The sequence below is a fragment of the Microtus oregoni genome, unplaced genomic scaffold (genome assembly GCF_018167655.1).
Source record: "Microtus oregoni isolate MIOR12 unplaced genomic scaffold, Mior012 000007F_ref0000211, whole genome shotgun sequence".
Classification (NCBI taxonomy): domain Eukaryota; kingdom Metazoa; phylum Chordata; class Mammalia; order Rodentia; family Cricetidae; genus Microtus; species Microtus oregoni.
In genome coordinates, this window is record NW_024543066.1 from 44,446,023 (window position 1) to 44,467,065 (window position 21,043).

The 21,043-nt window shown below is 54.9% G+C and overlaps 1 protein-coding gene across 2 annotated transcripts in view; it reads right to left on the reverse strand.

The window, feature by feature from the left end:
* Positions 1-2,562: 2,562 nt before the first annotated feature.
* Positions 2,563-21,043, reverse strand: part of Foxp4 (forkhead box P4) — a 54,571-nt gene continuing 36,090 nt past the window's right edge. Inside the window, exons 4-17 of one of the 2 annotated variants that reach the window (XM_041655762.1) lie at positions 16,174-16,296; positions 15,707-15,793; positions 14,139-14,286; positions 13,815-14,025; positions 13,467-13,571; positions 12,759-12,846; positions 11,644-11,727; positions 11,387-11,555; positions 11,225-11,301; positions 10,439-10,540; positions 6,836-6,957; positions 5,099-5,165; positions 4,509-4,678; positions 2,563-4,200 (exon numbers count right to left, since the gene is read on the reverse strand). In XM_041655762.1, the coding sequence (XP_041511696.1) occupies positions 4,053-4,200; positions 4,509-4,678; positions 5,099-5,165; positions 6,836-6,957; positions 10,439-10,540; positions 11,225-11,301; positions 11,387-11,555; positions 11,644-11,727; positions 12,759-12,846; positions 13,467-13,571; positions 13,815-14,025; positions 14,139-14,286; positions 15,707-15,793; positions 16,174-16,296 (1,701 nt within the window). In that variant the 3' untranslated portion in view covers positions 2,563-4,052. Of the gene's footprint in view, positions 4,201-4,508; positions 4,679-5,098; positions 5,166-6,835; positions 6,958-10,438; positions 10,541-11,224; positions 11,302-11,386; positions 11,556-11,643; positions 11,728-12,758; positions 12,847-13,466; positions 13,572-13,814; positions 14,029-14,138; positions 14,287-15,706; positions 15,794-16,173; positions 16,297-21,043 lie in introns of both variants that reach the window. The other variant, XM_041655761.1, reaches the window with a different exon arrangement.

Here is a 21,043-nt window from a genome sequence, read left to right on the forward strand (position 1 = left end):
CCAAGTGTCCCTCCTTCCTTCCCCAGGGGACAAATTTGGCCCCCACTTCCTCACATTCTATAGCCCAGGCTAGCCTTGAACTCAATGGTGGTCACCCTCCTGAATGCTTAGATTACAGGCACGAGCAACCATGTCTTCTGAGCCACCTGCTAGCTGGTTAGACCATGCCTCAGTTTCCCTAAGAAATGAGGATACGGTACTTAGTCTAGAGTTGTGGGGAATCAAACACAGAGCTTCTAGAAGCATGCAGGACATATTAAATCTCATTAAACGCTAGTTTTTTTGTTTTGTTTTTGTTTTTTGAGGGTTGGTTTTGAGACACGGTCTCATGTAGCCCAGACTGACCTATGATATACGAACTAGAACGATCTTGAACTCCTGATCTTCCTGCCTCTCATGGGCTGGGACTACGAGTACAGGCCACGGGTATATATTACTGTTAGAACTCATCCTTCCTTGTGGAGGTCTCTGACTTTGGGTCTCCACATTCTTCCTCCTTCCTTCAGAATTTTTGTGGACTGTAGCTGGTCTGCTTTGTCTGGAGCGCCCTCTGTGGGCTGCGGGTGGCAGGCCCGGGATAGGGTGGCGGTTCTGAAAGGGAAGCCCGCCCTGGGTGTGCAAGGAGCCCTCCCCGCCCAGAGTCCGGCGCAGGAATGCTAAAACCAGGACAAGCTGCTGGCTGGCCGCAGCCAACACCCATCAATAGCGGGAAGACTCGGGCTGGGGAAGCGGCTCGGCAGTTAGGAGTGCTGGCGGCTCCTGCGGAGGGCTGGAATTGGGTTCCCAGCACCCACATGGTGACCCATAACCATCTCGAACTCCATTCCCTGGGGATGCAATGTCCTTTTCTAGCCTCTGCAGGCACTTAACACACATTCAGACAAATTATTCATAAACATAAAATAACCTCCAACAAAACAGATAACATAGCCGCGCGGTGGTGGCACACGCCTTCAGTCCCAGCGCTAGGGAGGCAGAGACAGACAAGAGTCAGCGAGTTCTTTTACACAGAGAAACCCTATCTTGGAAAACCAGAAAAAAAAAAAAGTCAGAGACTCAGTAAAAAAAAAAAAAAAAAAAAAAGGACACTAGGAAGGAGAGAAGCTAGACAGCGTGGAGAACTTCCTGATGGAAAAGTGACCGAGAGGCAAGGCAGACTGGCATTAAGACTAGTGTTGGCCACGGTGCCACACGTCTGTGACCTTAGCACGGGGAGACTCGTCCGAGTCCAGCCTGGTTTCTAGACCAAGTGCCAGGACAGCCAGGGCTATATAGGAAAACCCTGACTCAAACACAGAAAAGGTAACATGAGTTTCTAAGGTCAGTGGTCCTAGAAACGCCCTATGTTGTAGGACAGTCTTCATCAGCACCGGAGGCTGACCTACTTCTCCACACTGACAAGACATTTGCCACCATCTATGGGAGAACGGGAATGCAAAACCAAAAGCCACTAGGATTTTAGTTAAAGCAAGAGAAATTGGAGTTAGACTGCTGGGAGAACTGTCTTGAGTATTGGGGGTGGGGGAAGGGTGCCATCTTGTCCCTGTTAGGGTTTGGAGTAAGCAGAGTACCACTGGGAATAACTCTCAGAGCAGCGCCTATTTTTGCAGGGCAATGGAGTTGGTGCTTCACAGTCGAGATCCCTGGATTCTCCTGGGGCTCTGGGGGCGGGAAAGAGGAAAGGAGAGCAAAGGTCATGTTAAGGTTTGACTGCAGAAGGTGGTGTCCTGAGTAAGTGTACACTGCCTTTGCGGTGGCCAGGGTCAGGTGACCAGCAGGACAAGCAGCGTGTCTGTCTGTCTCCAAGAAGAGCTGTTCCTCTGGATGGTGTATGTGGGCGGGTGGATGGACAGAGTTCATCTCAGACCGTGTGAGGGAGAGGGGCCAGTGAGCTAGGGTTAGAAGCAAGATTGAAGGTTGGCAGGCGAGGTTGGCTGCGGTCTGAGTCTCAGAAACTGAGAAGTAGCGTGTGGCTTGCAGGGCGATTGCCTTCACAGGTCTGGTACTTCTCTTCTGTGCCCCTCCCCCTCGTTCCGACTGAGCAGCTTCCTGAGCGTCGCGGGCTAACACTAGGAAGCCAGAGGAGGCCCCGGTGAGCAGCGTTCAAAGCGGGGCGTCACCCACGGACAGAACTCACCTTGGGACTAACGGCTGAGCCACTTTTCTCCCGGCCCGTCCCCTCACTCTCCAGGGTCCCGAGTGGATTAGACCATTCTTTTCCCAGCCCAGAACCACCTGACTAGGTCACTGCAGACACAGGTGCACCCCAGGGCCAACAGTAACGGACCTGGAGTCACGATGCACGTGCCCACTCAGGTGACATGACAGCAGAGGACCCTGGCTAAGAGTGCCGTCAGCAACCAAACCGCACAAGGGTCTGGCGCTCAGGACTCAGGGTTAGGAGAAGCCTGGTTCGTGCAGGGTGCCAGCTGGGAGAGGGACCCAGGATGGCCTGTGCCCTGGACACATTCACAGGCCTGGCTTGCCTGCCACTCCTGTCTTTAGCAAGTCTTCTGGCTCCAAAGGCCCTCCCTTCCCTCGCCTTGGTGACACACACAGGGCCCGGTAAATAGAGGACTTTAATATTTCTGTGCTGGTCAAACGGAACACAGGTGGGGATACACGGGGAAGGCCAGGGCCCCATGCCTCTCAGGAGGGCGGCTTGTGTGGGGTGGTGGGATAGGGGTTGACGGTGGATGTGGGGTTCTCCTGGGAAACGTCCAAGGAGTCTTTCTCAGGGTAGGGGCTGTCGCAGGGTGCTCTAGGCATCCCTGACACCCAGTCCATGGCCTTGGGTTGTGGGTCCCCCTATGTGGAGTCTCAACTTCTCCAGCTCTAGAGTCTGCTAGAATCCACACTCCCAGCACGATGGGGACTTGGTCCTCTGCAGGGGTCTGAAGAGTCCCCAGAAAGCAGCCCAGGGTTGGGGGCAGGATTCTGCCCTCTCCCTTCTCCTTAGGTCGGGGGTAGAGCAGAGGGGAAGTGGGCAGGACCCCTAGACCCTGGGGGAGAGGAAGGAGAGGGTCTTGCCACCAACAGACACTGTAAACTTTGGTTTTAAACAATAACTTAAGTGGAGGGATGGCTTCCAGCCTGGGGCCGGGGTGCAGAGGGGTGGGCAGGGTGCTCAGGAGGCGACAAAGGAAAAAGCCAACAAAAAGATTTGGTTTTTGCTTCCGGCATAAGAAAGGTCTTTGGTCATCCATTTAACTGGGGGGGGTACAGGTGCTGAGGGGGTGAGAGGACCCCAGTGCAGGGAGAGGGGGACCTGCAGGCTGGGGCTGAGGATGGTTCCCGCCTGGCTTTCTCCTGTACTGTGATGCTCGGGCCAGAGGCCGCCTGTGCACACAGCTGTGAAGGTGCCCAGCATGGGGATCCCTCAGTGCTTCCTCAAGTTGGGGTGCCGCAGGAGCACCAGGCAAACAGGCTAGGGTGGAGGCCTGTTTTCATCTGGGTCCTTCTCAGGTGTGTGTGGGGGAAGGGAAGGGCACAACTTGCCCCACGCCAGCAGCTTGAGGGGCTGGGCTGCAGCGGCATTCCCAGTCTGCTTGCCCCATTGAGCAGGGAGCTGGGGCTGGAGAATTACAATCTTCACAGTTGGGAAAGGTCAAGGGGAAGACGAACCAGGAAGGGTCCTCTGGCCAGAAACCTCTGCCACAGCTAGGGCAGGAGATGAAGGTCAGGGATGTCAGGGTGGCTCAGCCCCGCCTGCGGGTCTCCCTGTGCTGAGGGGCCCTGGAAGGGAGCACTGGTGGGGGAGGAGGGCCCTGCTGCTGGTGGTGGTTGGGATACAGGGAGGGTCTGAGAGGGTCTGGGCCCTCCATGTCCTCTACAGGTCCCGGGCCAAGGGTTCTGTGTCCTCTCAGGGGCAGGGATGTGCCTGCCCCCAGGCGTCTGTCAGTCAGGTGGCTTAGGGAGCTGCTGGCCCAGATCTCCCCCGTCTGAGTCCCCGAAGTGCCTTGAGGTTGGAGGGGGCTGTAGAGTGGGGTGGGTGGGCTAGGGTCCGGACTGGGCGGCAGGGTCTTGGCCTGCCCTGCCTGCCCACTCAGCCCTTAGGACATGTCCTCGCCTGGCAGGTCCTCTTCCAGGTCCCTGTCTTCCGGAGGCCCCACAGTGCTGGGGTTGGGGGCACCCAGGGGAGGCCCCGGCCGCCTGTCTTCCTCTGCCTCAGCAGGCTCCTCTTTTACTTGCACCTGGTGGCTGATGGAAAGGGTTATGTGAGCATGTGGCTGCCAGGGTTCCCCGTCCTCCCACAGGTTCATTCAGAAACTCAGGATCCTGCCTGCCAGGATCCCATCATCTGAGATCCCCCTCCCCCAGGCTCTGGGAGATGCAGAAGTGGGAGGACCGATAGAGAAGAAGGAAGAGTACAGAAAGAAGGAGGGGTGGGGAAGGGAAGAGAGAACTGTGGGGAGGAATATGAGGTGGAAGAGACCACTTGTCCATTGCAGAGATGAGGCAGGATGGATGAGCCACCTTCCACATCTGAGGGGCTTGTGTGAGCTCACCTGTACTGAGGAGGGGAGAGGCGAGGGGGGCTGCTGCTCCCATTGCTGGGCAGTGGCTCCCCAGGGGCACCCATGTCATCCTGGCTGAGGGGCAGAAGGCTGCTGGCTGAGCCAGGGTTCAGCATGCCAGGACTGCTGAGGAGGGGGAAGCTGCTCTCTGCCAGGGCAGCCTAAAGCACACAGGAACGGGCTATCAGCGGCTGGAGACCCTTCCCACTTGCCAGGGCCCTCGTGCGGATGCCACGCTTGTCTATCTGGGCAGTACTCCCCAACACACCCCGGACAGAACCCTTCACCCCACCTCCCAGCTCCCCTGAAAACTGTTCTCACCCAGCAACACCTCCCACTCCAACCTGGGGAGAGGACCCTAGAGTGATGGGCTGAGGCACGGAACGCCACTGGCTGTGCTATGTCCACCCTTTTCAAACCCAGGCTTCAAATCAGAGGTACACACTAGTTAGGGCAGGGGGCGGAGGGCTGAGGCCAAGAATGGGGAGTCTTCACCCTCCTCCCCACCTACCCCCAACTGTAGGGGAGAAGGTAAGGCAAAACCAGGGGCAAGGCAGAGGGGGGCAGGTGGGCTCAGTCACCTGGTAGCTGGCGTTAAGTGCCCCATAACTGAGGCCAGAGATCATGTTCTTCACCAGGGTGGGGCTCCTAGGGGAGAGAAGATGAGTTCAAGTCACTGGTCTACACATGACCGACTGTCCCCCCGATTCTAGGCCAGAATGAACAGATGTACTTGGCTCCTCCACTGCTCCAGGAGAAGCTGCGGGGTTAGGGACAGGTCCTTTTCATTCTCCCTGCTCTGCTCACAGCCCTGCATGGAGCAGGGACCACAAGCCTTAGCGTTGACTGCTCAAGGGCTGGAAGGTAGGATCAGTACTTCCAGAACTCCCTTTTCACAGGGTGTGACCAGTCTCTCTCTCACATCATCCTCCCACCCCCAGAATCTCAGCTGAGGGGCACGCCTTTAATCCTAGAACTCAGGAGACAGAGGCAGACAGTATTGGGCCAGCCTAGTCTACAGAGTGAATGACAGGGAAGGCAGAGAAAACCAGAAAAATCCTGTCTAAACAAACAAACAAAAACATAAAAAAAGAAAAGAAAAAGAAACAGGTCTCTTTCATAGCCCAGGCTGGTCACTGAAGTGCTGTAGCTGAGGCTGGCCTTGAACTCCTGATCCTCCAGCTTCCGCCTCCGAAGCCCGGGAACAGAGCTGTACCGGCATGCCTATTTTCTGGAGTTTGGCAACAAAGTCTGATCTAGAGCTTATACTGCTCCTTTCTGGATGTCCACTTTCTGGAACTCCTGAACTGAACCTGTGCTCAAACCTGTCCCCCTGGAACACCATGCACCAAAAGGGGCCCTTCTGTTCCAGAGGTTCTGGGGACGCCAGGGCTGGGGTTGCCTGCCTCTCACAGAACCTCTCAGAACTCACACCGCGGGGGAGAAGCAGAGGCACCAGGATCCAGGCTGGCATGAGATGATACCGCCAAGTGCGGAGGCGGCTGCAGACACACAGTAGGGCATTTTGCAGTCTACCCTGCACCTGTATCCCTGCAGCTGCACAGCAAGGCTGTGCTTGGTTAGCAGAAACATTGGGTGCTAAAGGTATCTTCTTAGCCTGGGGCTGGAGAGATGGTTCTGAGGTTAAGAGCACTGGCTGTTCTTCCAGAGGTCCTGAGTTCAATTCCCAGCAAACACATGGTGACTTACAACCACCTATAATGGGATCTGGTGCCCTCTTGTGGCCTGCAGGCACACATGCAGACAGGGCATTCATACATAATAAATAAATAAATAAATCTTAAAAAAGAAAGAGAAAGGGTATCTAAGCCTATTTCAGGCCTCCTCTGGCAGATGTGTATACGAGATGGTAGGTAAGGTTCTGACCTCTGACCTACTGTGTGGTGAAGGAGCTCAAACCTCACGTGATATCTGGTCCTGGACCCAGCTCTGCCACCAACCTGCTGTGTGGCTTCCTGCCAGCCCCTTGCCCTCCCCATTCAACTCTTCCTCTGTGAAATAGGGCGGGGACCAGGGTTCTCCTATGACTGACAGCTGTCACCTCAGCCCACATCCCAGCTCTGGCCATGCCATGACTACTATGGGCGTCATCTCCCTGGCACCCTGTCCCCCCTGAAGTGAGAACAGAAGCTGTCAGCGCCATCTCCGGACTGTCCATCACATCCACGGCTTGCCAAGCACTGGTCTCCCCCACCTTCGACACCCACATTTCCCTTTCAGGGTAGCATTTGGAGCCCAGTGTCCTTGAGAAGCAGGGGCCGGCCTGACCCAGTTCACCCAGCGGGGGGCCCACATACCCCGTCATCTTTGGTGGTCTCCGTTTCTGATATTCGCGCTCATCCACGGTCCACACAGCCCCCTTGACGTTCTCCACACGGACGAAGCATTTATGCAGGCTGAGGTTGTGGCGCACGGCGTTCTAGGGATGCAGTAAATGGGGCTTACCTTCATTCCAGTGAACACACACGGAAAACCCCCCCAAGGTCCCGCAAAGGTCCCTCATTTCACGTCCTAGGGAGCAACAACCACGTACCCCGCCCAAGGGCGGCAAGAGGGAGGGCTCTCACTGCACCTGCTTCCAGGAGCTCCTACTTCTGCCTCATCTCGGAAAGTGTTGTCTTGGATAGGATGTGGTGGTACATGGCTTTATGCCTTAACATGGGAGGCAGAGACAAACCTGGTCTATACAGGGAGTTCCAGGCCAGCCAGGACTATATAAGAGGTCCAGGACTACATTAGAGGCCCTGTCTCCAAAGAAAGAAAAGAAAATGCTGCAGCCTGGGAAATGAAATCGCGCCTTTTCCTGTTCTCAAAACTGGCAGCTGTCATTCCTGACTTCTGATTTTTTTAAAATGCGCATTGGTGTTTTGCCTGCATGGATGTCTGTGCGAATATGTTGGATTCCTGGAACATGAGATACAGAAGGTTATGAGATGCCATGTGGGTGCCGGGAATTGAACCTGGGTCCTCTGGGAGAGCCGCCACTGCTCTTACCTGCTGAGCCATCTCTCTAGTTCCCTAGCTTCTGATTTTAAGACCTGATTTAAGGACCCTGGTGACTCAGAGAAGTTGGGACACTGTACCTCAGGTACACAAGGAACTCTGGACTTGCGACTGACCCATGGTCCTCACAGCCTTTATTGAAGCCCTAAGGAGTCTGAGGCTTTGTGCTGTGGCTCTGAACAGACAGCTTCCTGGGAGCACAGGCATACAGTGGAGCCCAATAAATGCACGTGGAAACCAACTGCTAACTTGAAAGGACAGTCTAAAGTCACAGCTGTGAGACAACATGACAAGGTTACCACCACCTTCTCCTGACGGGGGAACTTCAGAAATTGAGGTCACCTGGTTGGTAGGACACATGGGCGGGGGGTTGCTGGGCCTAATTCCCTCTGGAAGCCTGGATGAGGGCCCTGATCCCTGTCCCCAGGTCCCTTGGTCCCACCTCCCTAACTCTCTGCTCTCAGTTTTTCTGCCTCTCACCACCAGCCCCAGCCCTGTCCCCATTACCTGTCCCCCATCAGCCTCCTCCATTCGCCCCATTCCTATCTCCTCTTTACATTTCTGAAGGGGGAAGAATGCGGGCAGGGCGGGCAGTGGGTGCCCCTGGAGATCCCCTCTCCCTCTCTCCCATCCAACTCTTGCCTCTTGCAACTGGCCCGATTTCATTACCAATTTTAATTTGCCTCTAATTAAATCCTGTGTATTTTTCCGACTCGCTTGCTAATCCACGAGGGAGGCGGGCGGCTGGAGTGGAATCTCACGGAGCGATAATTACAAAGGGCCTAATCACGCCGGGGCTCCTGCCTCAGAATAAATTTGCCCGCATTACGGGGCTCCGATCCTCCGCTTTGCAAATGAGAATGACCCCAATTTCCGAGGGTGGCCTCGCCGGGGCTTTTTTCCCTCGTTTCGAAGCCTGATTCGTGATGAGAGACTAATTCGTTACGCTGAAACATTAACGGCAATTTAAGGGGTCTGGCGGAGGCTGCGTAAACAAAAGGATGGGCCCACAACACTGGTCCTAGGAGGGGATGGACATGGGAGGGCTGGTGGGGACCACTGGCTTGGCAGATGGTGGCTCTGTCCCCAAGAAATGGCAGCTGGCCTGGCCTACACCCACTTCTAAGCCTGGATGCCCTGAGCCTGAAGTAGAAGCCTTATTTATGGATGGGGGCCGGACGGGGTGGGGATGGGACTTAGAAACCCAAATAAAGTAGAGGAAGATGACCTGGAGGAAGTGAAAAGTAGACGGAACAGGAACAGAGGGAAGAAACCACAGCTTCCCCCAATACATGAATGAAGTTTGGCTGATGAAAAGAATTCTCAAAGACACTGTGGCTCTAAAGCCAACATAGTCTGACCAGATGTGGCTTGGCAGTATGGGGTCCCTGGGTGGTACAGGTAGCAACACAGGCACCCTGAGTATCTGGACCAGTGTGTGTGAGGGATGAAACAGAGACGGAGGCCAACTGACCAGATGAGTTGTTTTAACATGGTCACTGAGAAACCAAGAAAGCCACCTGACCACCTTCCACATAGAAACTAGGCTCTATATCGTATTAAATTTTAGATGATGTGATTGTATCACTTGTAAAGCCTGCCTTCCGACCTGGCCTGGAGGTTGGAGGCTGGGCCAGGTGGCCCCAGAACGTGATGTTGGTTCAAAAAGATAGCAGGGTTGTGGTTGCCAGGAAGTGACATCACTCATAGCCAATCGGAATGGCTGTCTCTGCCACATAGTATCTCTAAGCTTTGGGAGCTTGGCATAGGAAAGGGAAGATGATGTGAAAGGTCCTTCTAGTAACCTTTTGTATATTACCAAGGTGGAAAAGGCTAGGCAACCGCAGACCGTACACAGGGCTTGGCGGTACACGTGTTGAGAGACCGGCAACACTGTGGGAGAGGATTCGTTTCGCTGCAGTTTTTTCACTGGCCAGCAGGGGGACCCGAGAGCCAGGATACAATTAAGAGTTCTGAGATAGGGACGCCCTCTCCAGTGTTCAGACTTCACAAAGGGGCCAATACTCCTTCCTCCTTAATTCAGATACCACCTTCCCACCTTGCTGCACAGTGAAAGTCACACAAAGTGTGCGCACGCATACCTCGTCTTGACTAGAGAATGGTTTAGGGTCCCAGACCACATCTGTGTCCCATTTTCCTAGGGTCTCCTAGGAAAATGCTTTTATGGCTGAAAGTGTTAAATTTCTAATTGGATAGATACAATTATCTCCCTGCTACTGGTACACTGGGTAGTTTGTGAATGCCCATGTGTGTCCCGGGAATGGTCCACGGGGCTCATTCCACCCATGTATCTGGGCCATATACCTGCAACCTCCTCCAGGACATTATACGAGCCTTTAGTTTGGAATCTAGACCCATGAAGTACCTACGGATTCAGCCCAGGACCTGCTACCAAAAATTCACCCTTCTGCTGTCCTGCCTCAGGGGGCTGGGTTCTTTGTACCTTGGAAGTACCTTAGGAAGGGGGTGATTTCTTTTTCTTAAAGTGACAGCACAAGATTGGACAAAGTCACTAAAAGCAAGTCCCTCTGTATGCCTAGCACACACAGGGCTGGGTTCTATGCCCAGCACTGCCTAACAGGGTGTGGTGACGCACACCTGTAATCTTGGCACTCAGGGAGTTGGAGGCAGGGAGATCATCTGAACCCAGGGTTTTAAGACCAGCCTGGGCAATGTGGCAAGTCCCCAACTCACAAAAGGGCCGTTATGAATACTCCACACCTCCTGCTAAGAAGTGTGTGTGTGTGGCTGGGGTGTCTATGGCCCTAATGGGATAGTTCTGCAGGACTGTTGAGGGGAAAAACTGTTAGGTAGCCTGGGTCTCCATGGGATGTGGAGGTTTAAGAAGTGAGAACGAGGGGAGGGGCAGGCCTCACCTTCCAGGTGGCGGTGTTTCTCCGGAAATAGGCGAACATCCTGGTAAACCAGTTATAGATCTCGTTCAGAGTCAGCTGCCTATCCGGAGTTTCCAGAATGGCCTGCAAGCAAGGAAAGGGCAGAGAGACCCTCAGCTTACTCCTGGAGAGTTCAGAGCCCTGTGTTTTTGCCCCTCTCTGTCACCTCAGACACAGGAGAGGAGACCCATTGCAATAGGTATGGACCAGATGGGTGGATGCAGGACCAGAGAGAGGTAGGCTGGACGTCCCAGCAAGGCCAGTGAGCTAAGAGGGGCTGAGGATACTGGGAGCCCAGCTCCAGAGCCTGCGCAAGTGCACGCGGGACACAAGAGCCTCTGCTGGGGTTGGGGGTGAGGGGGAAATAGGGCTCCACATGCCCTATCTGGAAGAAGTGAATGAGCGCCGTTCTTGAAGTGGCTGGGAATTTATCCTTATTTGGGCAAAGTGCACCCTGAGAATGGGAGAGAATGCACACCTATAGGAAGTCCCGGAGAGCAGACACATGTGTCAGAGTATGTCTATGTGTTTATGAATATCATGTGAGCATTAAGAACATGAGGGGTATGGACAGGAAAGAAGGGACAGAGAGGAAGGAGGCTGAGTGTGTGTATGCAGAAATGAGCATGGCACTGTGGCTACAGACAGCAAAAATTAATGGGAATATACTCTGAGCTGCAGGCAAAAGACCAGAGGAGAGGGTCCCAGAACCCTCTTGGAGGTATCAACTAGCTTTCCTTCCACAACCCTCCTGCCTTCCACACTTACCTGGCGGATAAGGGAGGCGTAGGTGAAGGGGGGCCTGACATCAGCATTCTTGTAGAATTCATGATTCTGGGCCAGCTCTGGGGGAGACAGGCAGAAGGTGAGGCAGTCAGACCGGGGACCTGCCTGGGGGAGGGAACACCCCTCCTTCCACAGCAGCCTCACCTGAGGAGATGGGGGAACAGAATTTGTCGCTGCTTCTCCGGCGAGCAGGGCCCCCGCTATGCAAAGATGAAGAGCCCAGGCCAGGGGGTCGCAGGGGTGTGACAGGGGCAGCCGCTGAAGTTGGGGGGTGCACGAGGCCATCTGGGAATGAGTCTGCAGAGATGGTCACCTTGGAGAAAGAGGAGGAGTGAGGAACTGGGTTCAGTGGTTAGTAATGGGGAAGGGTCTAGGGCATGCAGGGACGCGGGGGCACTCACTGGCTGGCTGAAGGGCTTGGGCTCTGAAGGCCGCATGTGCAGATGGGCCATCATGGCCTGCAACCGCTCACTCTCCTTGGCGAGCTGTGAAAGACACAGGCAAAGAGGGGCATTGTAAGGGAAGGCAATGGGTCCTTATCCCTACATGCCATCTTCACCAGAGTACTCCCCCAGAAAGCCTCGACACCCACGCACACTCTCTCACATACACACACTCATACACACTCTCTCTCTTACACACACTCACACCCATACAGACACATTCACATGTGCACCACATACACATTCACACATACAATTACACACATATACTCTTACACACAATCACATGCACACTCATTCTCTCTCTCTCCGTCACACACACGCACGCACGCACGCACGCATGCACACAGAGGTGCCTGCTCCCTGTGTCTTTGTCCCTCTGAAACTCCACACCTTCAGGGTCGGGATGTTGACATCCTGTCCCGGCTCAGACTTTACCACTCTTACACACGGGCACCCTTCTTCCCATCAGCAATGTGCTCTTTCTCCCCAGGGAAGGCAGAATCTGTGGCCGAACACCACCCCACGGCCTGCCTGGTTCACTACTGAAAAGGTACGTGGGAATGGATGAATGATTCACTTCCTCCATTCATAAATCTGACGCATCTTTTACAACTACCCTCTTCACAGGGCGCCCTGTTAGGAGCCAGGTTAAACGTGGTTGGCTGACTGACTACTAAGGACTCCACACAGGAGCCAGGGTATCTGGTTCAAATCCCAATTCCTTCATTCGCTGAGTGGCCACTTGAAAGGTACCATGCTCTGTGCATGTGTCACTGGGGATGGTGTTAGTGCAGGCATGGCGGGCTGCTCTGAGGACTCCTTGAGCTACCTAGATGGCTGGAGGAGCACGGCACGAAGCAGGTCTGTACACTAGCCACTCACCCAGCCTTGTATTTAAGTAGCATATAAAGCACATAGCCTCAAACAACTCACCAGTCCTCACCCCACACTATGCTAACTAAGACCCAGAGAATGTAAGATGTTGGCTCTGACCACAGGACCCTCACAGGACACTGCCTGCCCTGATGGGCAAAACTGTGTGGCTCTCCCCGCACACCCGTGGGTCACACCTGGATCTCCAGCTGTTGGACCACCTGCATCTGCACGCGGCATTGGGCTGTGCTCCGGTCATCCAAAGCGTGTTCTGTGTTGAGGTGTCTTAGAGAGGAGGAGAGCAGGGGAGAGAGTGAGCCCTGGGCTGTCTTATTTCACCTCTGCCACCCATCCTCCACCCCGACTCTGTCAGCCAGTCCTCAGCCAGAAAAGCAGACAGAATAAGAGAAACGAAGAGAAAGGGTGGAACAAAGCGGGGGCGGGGGGGGGCGCAATTGAGGAAGCTTTCTCCTCAGCCTCCTTTGATGTCTTAGCTAAAACCGGGCTACAGAGAGATCTAATTGCAAATGAACTAATTAAGTAAACCTCTGACGAAGCGTGAAAACAATTTGTTTGACCCTGATGCAGCAAGGGTCCGGGAGACAGCGGAGTTAATCCGTCAGTGACAGAGCTTGGCACTGTGGTGGCGGCTGGCCGCCTGCTGCCAGCCGCCTGTCTGCCTCCCACCCTGCCTGTCCTCGGCTGGCCATCACTCTCTAGGATGCGGAGAGATAGGCTTCCTCCACTGACACCCCTGTTCTGGGGTGGGAGGGTGTTGGTGGGGAGCTGCCAGCAGGAATATGGGGGGCAGGGAAAGCAGGGGAAGAGCTAGGCCACCCTGCAGCTCCACTCGGCTGGGACGTTAGGATTGCAGGTGACAGTGGGAAGGGCTGGGTGACACCTACTTGATAAACTGGCCCAGGTCTTCACACAGGGTCTCACAGCCTGGCCACTTGCATTCTCCATGTCCATAAAGGGGGTGGGAACTGGGGGTCTCCTCGTGGGAGGAGCTGGAAAGAGATGAAAACATTAGTGATCAGAGCCCGAAGGCCCCTCCCTCAGCAACCCTGGGTCCAGCTTTTGTCCTACAGCTGGCTTCCCATTCTGTACACCAGAGGGAGGAGGTAAACTCCTGGGTCCCTGAGCTCCAGCCCTCCCTCCCTCTCAGACCCCACCAAGGCTCTACTCTTGGGGTTCCAGGCACAACCCAGAGCAGGGCCTGGGCACGTGCTGTGCCCTAGGGCCATCCATACCTGTCTCTCCGAGATGTGAGCACAGTGGGCTGTCCGTTGGGTAAGGGGTGGTGGGAGAGAGGTGGGGAGACCTTGGGGGGGCTGGCAAACGAGGTAGCAGTAGCAGCTGTGCTGGCCAGGTCCAGCCCCTCCTGCCTGACGCTGTCCTCAGCGGGCTGCCCTGGGGCACCCTCGCCTTTCCACAGCTGAGGCAGGTCTGTCGGGCACACGGCTGCTGCAGGAGAGAGAGGCTGGCTGGCTGGGAGCACAATACACAGAGCCTGTGCCTCACCCAGGGTTTGGTGAAAGCTGCAGGGTTGGGGGCGGGGGTGGGGCATTGCTCACCTTGCGGGAGGGCCTGGAGGGGCCCTGAGGCTTGGCTAGGCTGCAGGCTGACCAGCCCCTGCCTCTGTAGGTTGAGCAAGTGCTGTTGCTGCAACTGTTGCATCTGCAGGAGCTGCTGCTGGAAGGCCAGCTGTTTGTTCCCCAGAGCCTGGGAGGGAGCCCGAGGGGGTGGGCAGAGAGGGGTGCTGTCGGCCTCGGCCGTGCCATCTGGCCCCCATGCCGCCGCCACCCCCTCCCAGGGCCTGTCAGCCCCTGAAGCTGTCGTGGTGGCCTCTGCAGCTGCAGCTTCTCTGCTCCCGGCCCAGCTTCCATAGGGCTGCATGCCTTCTCGCAGTAAACACACGCATGCACGCACGCACGCACACGCGCAAACACACACAGCCAGACCCAGACACGCAGCACGACGCCCTCCCTCCTCCCTCCCTCCTCCTCCTCCTTGGCGGCAGCTTCTGCTATCCACACGGCAGCTGTGCGCCTGGGTGGGGGGGTTCTCATCACAGTGATGGATGAGCCTGTCAGATCTGGGGGCCACTCCCACCTGGAGGAGACCCTTCCCACATGCCCAGAGCCCCCCTTCTTCTAGGGTGGTGGAGACTCTGCACCTCCATCTCATTCTGTTCTGCTTTTCAGACACAGTGCTAAAGAAGGGGATGGGACCTGACCAGCCTCAGCATGGTCTAGAACAGTGGCCAACACCGCCTAGGTGCAAACTCCTGGTTCCCTGAGTACAGGGCTCCCCGCCCCTCCCCATTCAGTTCTTCACACAGGCACTGACAGGTCAGGCTGTCAGCAAGTTTTCTGAGTCCAGAGAGCCAATCATGTCCTGGATGTTTGAGAGGCCAGGTATCTCTGCCTGCCTGCCCTGGGGAGTGGCCTGGTATGCATTAGGGGTGGCAATTCATTGAGACAAGAGGATAAAGAGCCTAGATTCAAACACAGATCTTAGCAGCTGAAAGCACACTGGAAGAGAGGCAGGGGCGGGGAGGGCCTGGTAACCATCAGAGCAGCACTCTGGGAAGGGGCACCCTGAAGTGAGGCCACAGTTTGGTCAAGAAGGAGACAAGTCTGGGACACCAGGCACCTGCTGTAACCCCTCAGGATGCGCTGTGGCAGGAGGTAGAGCAGACGCTGGGCTGGGGAGCTATGAGAATAAGCTGGTGAGGGCTGCACAAGGCATTGGGAGACAGGGCAGGCTAAGGTGCAAGAGGTAGGCACACTGCTGAGGGTCCTCTGCATGGGACAGCTGGCTCACTAAGGGACAGGGTGAGCAGCAAGATGGTAGGACATGAGTCTGTTGGATATAAGCGAAGACCATCAGACATATCTGGTGATTTCACACATAGGGACACACAATTTGAGGCAAGGAGAGAAAGAATGGGTACAAGGAGTTGGAGGCAAGTGAATGTCCACCCCTAACTTCTTCCTTGAACCTCCCTTCCCAATGTTTTCCTGGTTTTCCAACTCTTCCCACAAGGCCAGTTTTCTTTATCAGACTAAAGAAGGCTGGTTGCCAGTGTTGGGACTAGAGAATGCAGGGAATATCTGGGCACGGCTCTGCAGTCACTCACCTCCTTGGGCTGCTGTTTCCCAGCCTGCTGCTGGGTGAGGAGCTGCAGATGGAGTTGCTCTTGCTGCTTCTTATAATATTCCTGCAGCTGAAGGAAGAAGAGGGGCGGTTTCCGGGAGCTGCTAGCCCTGGAGCTGCCAATCCAGGAGCTGCTAGGTGCAAACCCAGCCCTGCCTGGCCAAGGCTCCCGCAGGCAGGGCAAAAGTGTTCCACAAACATGGCCAGGCAGAGAGAGATGGGATCTCTTCAGTATGTTTCTGAGTGTGTGTTGGGGGTATGGAGAGCATGGTGTTCCATACTTCACCCTGCTCCCCAAGAGTTCTAAAGACAGAAGTGAGGCCAGTATGTGGGACGTAAGGGTGGGAGGTAGCAGAGGATTCTCTGGGTAGTGTTTCTGGTTTCTGCCACAGCAGAGGTCCTCAGTGAGGCTCAGGGAGGGAGTGGGTGCCGCCCTGGGGCTAGTCTCACCTGCTGGAGCATGAGCGCCTGTTGCTGCTGCAGCAAGGCCTGCAGCTGAGGGGGTGACAGGATCTGCTGCATCTGCTGAGGGGTGAGCATCTGCTGCGACATCATGGCCACAGACACGGGCACCTGTGGGATGCACCCCACGAGTCAGAGGCCGTCCCCGGTGCATGGCAGAGTGGCTCTCCAATGTGTCTGCCTCTGCCACCTATGGGGCTGTGCCTCTTCTGACTCCACCATGGACCCAGGCTGGCCTTGAACTCGGGTAGGTGCTGTGTTTACAGGCCTGTGTCTCTATACTTTGTTTTATCTGAAGACATTTTCACTCTATAGCCCAGGCTGGCCTTGAACTCTCCTTGTCTTCCAGACACTGTGATCTCAGATGTGAACTACCGACCTCCACAGAGCCTTGTTTCTGGACATATGATTTAACAGTCACCGTCTTCAGGCTACTAGGGGATTAACAACAGTGGTTAGAGGCTAGTGCATAGCAACGGCCTATAGATGGCCGTGATCGCAGGATGCATGGTCCCAGGTGTGGGAGACGAGATAGCACCAACAGGCCACTGGGCCACTTCCAGCTCTTAACTTATCACGTTTGAGACTACCAGCAGCGTGAGCCTGCTTCGGACAGCAGCAGGGAGACAGAGTCAAAAGTACCCTGCCCGCTGGACACGGGATGATGCCTATAATCGTGTGAGTTTGAGCTCAGATCGGAGGACACAGGAAGGTCCAGGCCATTCAGAGCTCACAGTGAGACCCTATCTTCCCCTGAGCAGCACCTGATTGAGCCCACTCTGGCGTGAGCCCGACTGTGTTCGTGGCATGCGTGGCGGCCCAGAGCAGAGGCCCAGAGAGCACACCCTGCTGGGACTGTTCTGGAGTCAGAGCTGCAGTGGACAAAGCGCAGCAGCTCAGCAGGCTTAGAGTCACTTGTCCTCTCTGGGATGTCACTGTCCTCAAACACAAAACACAGGCGGAGTGGCTTTCTGCCTCCTGGGCCTGTTAGCACTCTCTAGAAGGTGCAGGCGATTCACCTACAAACTAAAATGGTTCAGAGAAAATAACGACATATTTTCCCATAGCAGTCAGAGCATGGCAGTTAAGGACATCATATCACACAGTCCTGCAGTGGTGAACAGGTGTTGGGGTGAAACTGTCTGTATCTCCACTGCTCAGTGAGCCCTGCACACACAATACTCTACTATCTCACTCCCATGCTCTGGTGGAGGACCTAGCACATAAGAGGTGTAAGTACTTGCTTCCATAGCCGGCCAGCACTTTCAAGACCCTAGGACCCAGGGGGAGGAGGAGAGGGGACTGGCCTATCAGGAAGCAGGGTCAGCAAGCGGGCCCTAGGTAGAGACAAGTTAGGTGCTCAAGGGACCCTTCCCTCAACTCCAGCCTGGCCTGTGGGACAGGGGAGGAGGGGTTCTTTCCCTCTCCAATCTAAGGCCTCAGCCCCGAGCTACCCCTTAAGCCAGAGATTAGAAAATCCCCCCAAAGAGGAGCAAGCAGAGAGTTGCAGCTGATGCAGGGGTCCCCCCACAAATGATCTCTATCCCTGATTCTCCTCCCACCCACAGCCAGCAGCTGGGCTCCACTCCTGAGCTTGCCCCAGTACTCAGTCTAGATCTGTGTGAAGGAAGGGGGACAATCTGGCTTTTAGTCACAGACATGACCCTTGTTGAAGCCTCTGTGTGTGTGTGGGGCGGCGGCTTGTGGGCTTTCGTTTTCAGGTCCCTTTTTACCCAGAAGTGACTAGGATGGGTCGGACGGCTGTGACAGCACTGGGACCCGAGCTCCTGTCCCATCACAGGCTGGCAGACAGCAGCTGGGCTAGTCCACCTTGAAGGGGCCATGGGACTGAGATCTCAGGGGGATTGCCTTCTTTGAAGCTTTAACCCCAAGGCTGGGGCTGGGACTCTGTTGGTAAGACACTTTCCCAGCATGCAAAAGCCCTAGGGTTGAACGCCAGCACTGAATAAAATCAGGTGTTGTAGTGCACACCTATAATTCCCTGGGGCTGAACCCCAGCACTGAATAGAATCAGGTGTTGTAGTGCACACCTATAATTCCCTGGGGCTGAACCCCAGCACTGAATAGAATCAGGTGTTGTAGTGCACACCTATAATTCCCTGGGGCTGAACCCCAGCACTGAATAGAATCAGGTGTAGGAGCGCACCTATAATTCCCTGGGGCTGAACCCCAGCACTGAATAGAATCAGGTGTAGGAGCGCACCTATAATTCCCTGGGGTTGGACCCCAGTACTAATGAAATCAGGTGTAGTAGTGCACACCTATAATTCCCTGGGGTTGGACCCCAGTACTAATGAAATCAGGTGTAGTAGTGCACACCTATAATTCCCTGGGGCTGAACCCCAGCACTAATAAAATCAGGTGTAGTAGCGCACACCTACAATGTCAAACACTGGAAAGCTGGGGGCAGGAGACTCAAGAGCTCAAAGCTATCTTCGACTGTATGTTGATTTGAGGACAGCTTGGGATCCAGGAAACACTGATGCAGACTGGAAAACTAATAATAATATAATTAGAATAAGAAGAAACTTAGCCAGGCAGTAGTGGTGGTGGTATGTGGCTTTAATCCCAGCACTCGAGAGGCAGAGGCAGGCGGATCTCTAAGTTCAAGACCAGACTGGTCTACAAAGCAAGTTCCAGGAGAGCCAGGGCTACACAGAGAAACCCTGCCTGGAAAAACCAGAAGAGGACGAGGAAGAAACATCACCCCACGAAGGTTCTCTGTAAGGCTGCTGAGATGTCAAGACCTGCAGGCTGAGGGACCTAGGGCTGGGCTCAGTGGAACTTGGCCCTGTGCCTCCTGGTGGTTGCCCAGAAGCAGTGGGGTGGCAACTTAGAGAATTCAGGTTGAAGGACCCAACACGGAGCACCCATGGATGCCCTTCTCTTCCTCTTCTTAGGGCAGCGCCAGCTGAGAGGTTGGCACATCTCCAGCCCTGAGTTCGAGTTGGGTGACCTCAGTTCTTAGTACCCAGGTCTAAAGGCATGCACCACCACTGCTCAGTTTATTCTTTTTAAAAATTAATACAATCTTCTTCTTCTTCTTATTATTGTGTGTGTGTGTTTGTGTGTGTGCGCGCATGTGCGTATACGATCTCCACAAAGGACAACTTCTTGGTGCTGGTTCTCTTTCTGTGGGTCCTGGGGCTTGAACTCAGGTCACCAGACTTGTGTGTCAAGCATTTCACACACTGAGTTGTCTCGCTGGTCCTCATCACTGCTCTTTGAAAAAGCTAAGCATCGTTGTCCCCATCTGGCCCTGGGATCTGAACATCATCCCTTCTCAGCCTCACACTGCAGAAAATGAAGATGCTGCTGCCTGAGCCGGTACCAAGCAGGTGGCTAAGCCCTCAAGCATGTTTTCTCCCCCTGAAGGTCAGAGAAACCACTGAAAAGTGTACATCAGCTCCATCTAGACAGTGGAGGTCAGACAATCCACCCCAATCCCGAAAGGACACCAGCAGAGTGGAGCATCCCAGAGGTCACCTAGGACAACTCACCAGGTCACTTGTTCCCACCACAGCAGGAAGTGAACAAGAGCCAGGAGAGAGGGCAGGCAGACACACCCCAAGGACCCTTCTGGGCACCAGGATGTGAATGACTGACAGATACAGAAAAAGACATGGCCTATCCCTCCTTGGGCTTTCTGGCTTGGAGGCGGGGAATGGGAGCGATGACCTTAGAAGGCGTTTCTGGCCCCCATGCCTCCTGTGAGTTGGCTGAGCAGCTGGCTGCAGAAGCCTCCGTGGGGACCCAGATGGACCTCACCCTGCGTACTGACCTCCAGGTGGCCAGCCACACGGAGCCAAAACAGAATCAGTGAGATGGCTTGGCCCAGCGATCACCGGGCCCGTCTTGGGGTTCTGAAAAGTGAGCGGAGGTGCCCTGATGGTGCCCCCGCACTCACTGGACAAGGGTGTGTCAGTATGGACACTGGTCAGCTGGGAGGCTCAACAGCTGAGAATCCCTGTCTAGAGATCGGGCCCCGAAGCTAGATGATCAATAGTGCCACGGCAGGGAGGACGGCTGAATGCCAGCTACACTCAGGTCCCAGCCCTCCCCCCACTTCGAATGCGGAGTACTGGGCGCGGTGGCCTGACTAGGAGGAAGCGAGGCAGAGCTGCCATGGAGGAAATGTAGCTAGGGGCTGAGGGTTGTGATGGATCCAAACTCAACTCCTGAAGGACAGACTCTGGGGTGCCTGGTTGCTAGGGACCAGAAGAACCTCAGCTAATTCTGTATTGAAGCTGAGTGAGATGGCAGTGGTGGCCAGGAATGGGGTCTAGTGCCTGTGATGCCAGCACATGGAGGTGAGGCAGAAGAATTACCTCGAGTTTGAGGTCAGCCTGGGCAAAATAGTAAATTCTGGGCCAATCAGGACTACAGTATAATGCCCTGTTTGAAAGAATAAAGCAGGGATGGGAAGGAGGGCAGGGATGTAGCTTAGTGTAGGAACTTGTCCAATGCGCAGAGTCCTGGGTTTAACTCCTGGCTCTCCGTAAACCAGGTGCGTGCCTGCGATTCTAGGTGGAGACCGAAGGGTCAGAAGTTCAAAGTCATCTTCACCTACATCACACAGAGAACTGGAGGCTAGCCCAGGCTACAGGAGACCCTATCCCAAACAAAACAAAGAGAAACAAAACCTTCCTAAAATACAAAGCCAAAGAAAAGGCACAGCTTCTAGAATTGTGGAGATGAGAAAGCAGCAAACCTGGCCCTGACTAGCTCCTCCAGATTCCTTCCTGGCTGCCTGCCCGCCTCCTGCGACTGATCTCTATAGTGATGGGCACTCCTCGGGCTCAATATGGTCTGGAAGCCCACTGAGGCTAGCTGCAGG